The following is a 3,980-nucleotide window of genomic DNA, read 5'->3' as shown; positions in this document are numbered from 1 at the left end:
TGCCGGCCAGGCTGTGGTTAGACCCACGACGTTGTGGCTGCAGCGGGGGGAGGGTGTTCTCGTAGATCAGTTCCTTTGCCACAGTGGTTCGGTGTTTTGGATGCGGCCTCGGGTCCCGCACCTAGTCCCCTTGGTGGTGGAGGTCAAAGGAGGCGCCAGCGAACCCCAGGAACACCGCTCAGGTGAGGAGTTAGTGTCTCAAGCTCCCAGGGCCAGCTTCACGGGCACGCAAACCCTACGCAGTCTCATGGGGCCAGCGCTTAGTTTCACGCTCTGTTGTCTGGCCAATCTTTTTTTTTTTTTTTTTTTTTAAAGATTTTATTTATTTATTCGACAGAGAGAGAGACAGCCAGCGAGAGAGGGAACACAAGCAGGGGGAGCGGGAGAGGAAGAAGCAGGCTCATAGCGGAGGAGCCTGATGTGGGGCTCGATCCCGGATCGCCAGGATCACGCCCTGAGCCGAAGGCAGACGCTTAACCGCTGTGCCACCCAGGCGCCCCAAGTTGTCTGGCCAACCTTAAAAACAGGAGGCCCCACTTTTTCTTTTTTCTTTTTTTTTTTTTTTAAAACAAGTTTTGTTTTTTTTTAAGATTTTATTTATTTATTCAACAGAGATAGAGACAGCCAGCGAGAGAGGGAACACAAGCAGGGGGAGTGGGAGAGGAAGAAGCAGGCTCTTAGCGGAGGAGCCTGATGTGGGGCTTGATCCTGCGCGGGATCACGCCCTGAGCCGACGGAAGCGGCTTAACAGCATGCCACAGGCGCCCCAGAATTTACTTTTCATTTGCACAAGGCCCCCACAAATTAGGTAGCTGGTCCAACAGGCAAAAAAGACAGTAGCTAGCAAAACCCTCAAGGAAGCATCTCTGTCCTGCATCTGGCCAGCAACATGTGTCAGTGTGTTTGGGCCACTGTAACAAAATAGCATAGGCTGAGTTGGGGGGGGGACTTCTAAGCAACAGACATTTATTTCTCACAGTTCTAGGGGGCTGCGACGTCGGAGATCAAGGCGCCCGCAGGTTCAGTGTCTGGAGAGAGCCCTCTCGCTGGCTCGTAGATGGCCATCTCCTCTCTGTGTCCTCATGTGGCAGGAGGGGTGAGGGGGCTCTCTGGGGTCTCTTTGAGAAGGGCACGAATCCCATCCATGAGGGCTCCACCCTCACGAGCCAGTCACCTCCCAAAGGCCCCAGCACCTAATACCATCACACCGGGGGTGAGGATTTCTACAGAGGAATTCCAGGGAGACACAAACATTGAGTCTACAGCACATAGTATGTGACAAACGCCAAGCAAAACGGCCTAAGGAGTGCACTCCTCGGCCTCAGCAAGAACATTCTTTGAGCACCTGCTCGGTGCCCACCACACTGCTGTGGAGAACGCAAAGGGCCCTCACCCCCGCCATCCGGAGGCTGCCCTCAGCTGGATGGGAGGGTAGGACACAGAGCTCTCTGGAATACCCTGAGGGTCAGCTTCAGATGGGCACAGACCGATGGTTCAGGGGTACAGACAGGGGATTCAGAAAGGGTTCCCTGGGGGCCGGGCTGTCGGGAAAAGCTCTGGGTCAAGGTGGGACTCAGGCAGGATCTTAGATGATGCGTGGGACTTAGTCAATGGAGAAATGGAGCCGTCTGGGCCTCAGCCCCGAGGAGAAGCACGTAACACACTCCCTCCTGGTCTGGTCTGGACTTTGAACCCATCACTATACACCGGACTTGGGCAATATTGCCGGTTGGGTTCTCTCGAAGCGGACGCTAAGACGGGGTTCGGGGTGCGTCTCAGTTTCCCGTAGCTGCCCTAGCAAATGGCTACAAAATGGGCCGCGTACACCAACAGAAATGTTTCCTTCCATGGTTCTGAAGGCCGGAAGTCAAAAGTCAGTTTCATGGGGCTGAGAGCAAGGTGTTGGGAAAGGTGGTCAATCCTCGCCCCTCCAGACCGAGCCAGAAGGCAACCGTCTCAAAGACTCTCAGGCAGCCCAGGCCTGCCCTTCCAGAAGCCTGGCCTGCCGTCCTCGCTGTCACGGTTGCCCCAGAGGTTAGTGCCTGGAGCGGTCAAAAGGCAAACCCCCAAGACAAGCAACCTAGTGGACGATGAGATAGGACTTTTCTTGGCCCGCCTTTAAATGTGAGTGAAGAGGCCCAAACTGGGTAGGACAGGGTGCGAATCAGCAGCCGAAGGGGAAGGCAAGAGGAGCATGGACTATCTCAGCAAGTTGCTCCTCTTCTTGGGCCTCAGTTTCCCCGTCTGTAGTGAGACTTACTAAGTCAGGCATTCTGACCTAAAGGTGGTGATTCAGAGGGAGAAGAGAGGAGGCCGACTAGGAGGTCCCTAAGGGGAGGGGGCTGACAGGGAGGCTGGACAAAGGTCCGAAGAGCCCCCCACTAACGCTTGAGAGGCCGGGGCAAGAATCCACATGGAAGCCCACATACCATGTGACTAAGTATTTCAAAGGTATAAAGCAAACTAACAAACTGGAATAAAATACGTTCTGTTGGCTGACCTTGAAAAAAATACTGTTACAATGACCTGTAAGGCCAAGTTCAAGTGAAAATTCTCAGACTCCTTCGATTGCTACACTGGATGCCGCGGTGAGGCCAGAGCTGGCCTGGGCCCCGTCTGTGGCTGCCGGGCGCCGCTCACAGGCCTCCCGCTCGGGGGAGCGGAGCTGGCTGCCGGCCCTGCGCTGCCTTCTGAGATCTGTCTTTGCGGTGAGGCCAAGGCCGTGCTTCCCACGGGCTGTTCCCTGCCAACGACTGAGCGCAGCAGGGCCTTGTGGAACCTTCCTTTAGATAGCACAGATGCCAGTCTTAGAATACCCCCACTTGGGCTCAGACCGGCCATACCTCCTTCTTCCCTTCTATGCAGGGATCTTCTTTAATACGATCCTTGCCTGTCTCACCCTGTCGTGACACCTGCTTCTCAGAGGTCCCAGATGAACACACTGACCCCCAGCCCACCGTTCATCTCTTCTCACCCGGGGCTCCTTCCCACACCACGAGGTGCCTCACAGGAGCGCACGGGACCCCAGGCACCCAGAGTGTGGACCTGTCCAAGCGTTTCCTCACCCCGTGGCAGTGTGGGGAGCACGGCAGGAGGGCTAGTGCAAGGGCACGGGGAGCAGGAAGGGGGCCCCTCTTGTTTGAGTCTGACATGATCCTGGCCAGGGGCCTCGCCTTCCCCCTGCCTTCCCTCCGTGTCAGCCTCCACCTCCATGGCTCTGTCCCATGGGTCCTGCCTGTGCACACTTTGGGAACACCCTCTGTAACCTCCTGCACGTGTCCTTGGCCCTTCACACCCCTGTCTTCTTTCACTGACTCGAGTCTGCTGAAGAACAGAGGACAATGAGGCTCGGCGAGGTCCAGTGAGTGTCCACGGTCGGGTCTTCTGCCGCCCGGCCCCTGGCTTCTCCGTGACGCTATAGCCAGCAGGGGCAACCGCACTGTGCGGCACAACTCCCCTCCGGTTGTCAGCGTGTTCCTTCATTCCCAGGAAATGAAGGTGCATCTCTCCGAATGTCTGACCCGCCTGGGCAAGGGAGGGCCAGGGACCTTGTCCCCTGGGGCCGGCAAGGCTCCAGCCCCTCAGAACTTATCATTATACTTGCAGTCTGGGTAGCGGTAGGCGAATCTGGGGTCACAGGTTCTCAGGGGCCTCAAGATGTCCTTCAGCCGGCTGGCGGCCCCAAGGACTTCGGGGTCGGGGCGGGCATCCTCCCCGCACTGGTCAAGTGCGCTGTCTATCTCCTCCTGCACGGGGGAGGGGAACTTCCGCTGGAGGAGTCGGGGCAGCAGCTGCCGACAGACGAGCACCACGCTCTGCTTCTCCGGGATGCCGTAGCAGGAGGGCAGCTCGGCCTGGCAGCCCGAAAGCAGGCAGCTAAAGACGTCTTTACTTTCTCCTGCCCCAGCGGCTGCTGGGCTGCCTAGAAGAGAGACGGACAATATTACACACCCTACGACCTGTGCTCCTTGCGGGGGGGG

The 3,980-nt window shown here is 57.3% G+C and overlaps 1 protein-coding gene across 1 annotated transcript in view; it reads right to left on the bottom strand.

The window, feature by feature from the left end:
* Positions 1–782: 782 nt before the first annotated feature.
* DIPK2B (divergent protein kinase domain 2B) overlaps positions 783–3,980 on the bottom strand; it is a 43,345-nt gene continuing 40,147 nt past the window's right edge. The window contains exon 6 of the mRNA XM_040634390.1: positions 783–3,922. Within this exon, the coding sequence (XP_040490324.1) occupies positions 3,582–3,922 (341 nt within the window). The 3' untranslated portion in view covers positions 783–3,581. The remainder of the gene's footprint in view (positions 3,923–3,980) is intronic.

This window comes from Ursus maritimus, assembly GCF_017311325.1.
Source record: "Ursus maritimus isolate PB19 chromosome X unlocalized genomic scaffold, ASM1731132v1 scaffold_X1, whole genome shotgun sequence".
Lineage (NCBI taxonomy): Eukaryota > Metazoa > Chordata > Mammalia > Carnivora > Ursidae > Ursus > Ursus maritimus.
Note: the sequence above shows the minus strand (reverse complement) of the source record. Positions and strands in the feature narration are given on the sequence as shown.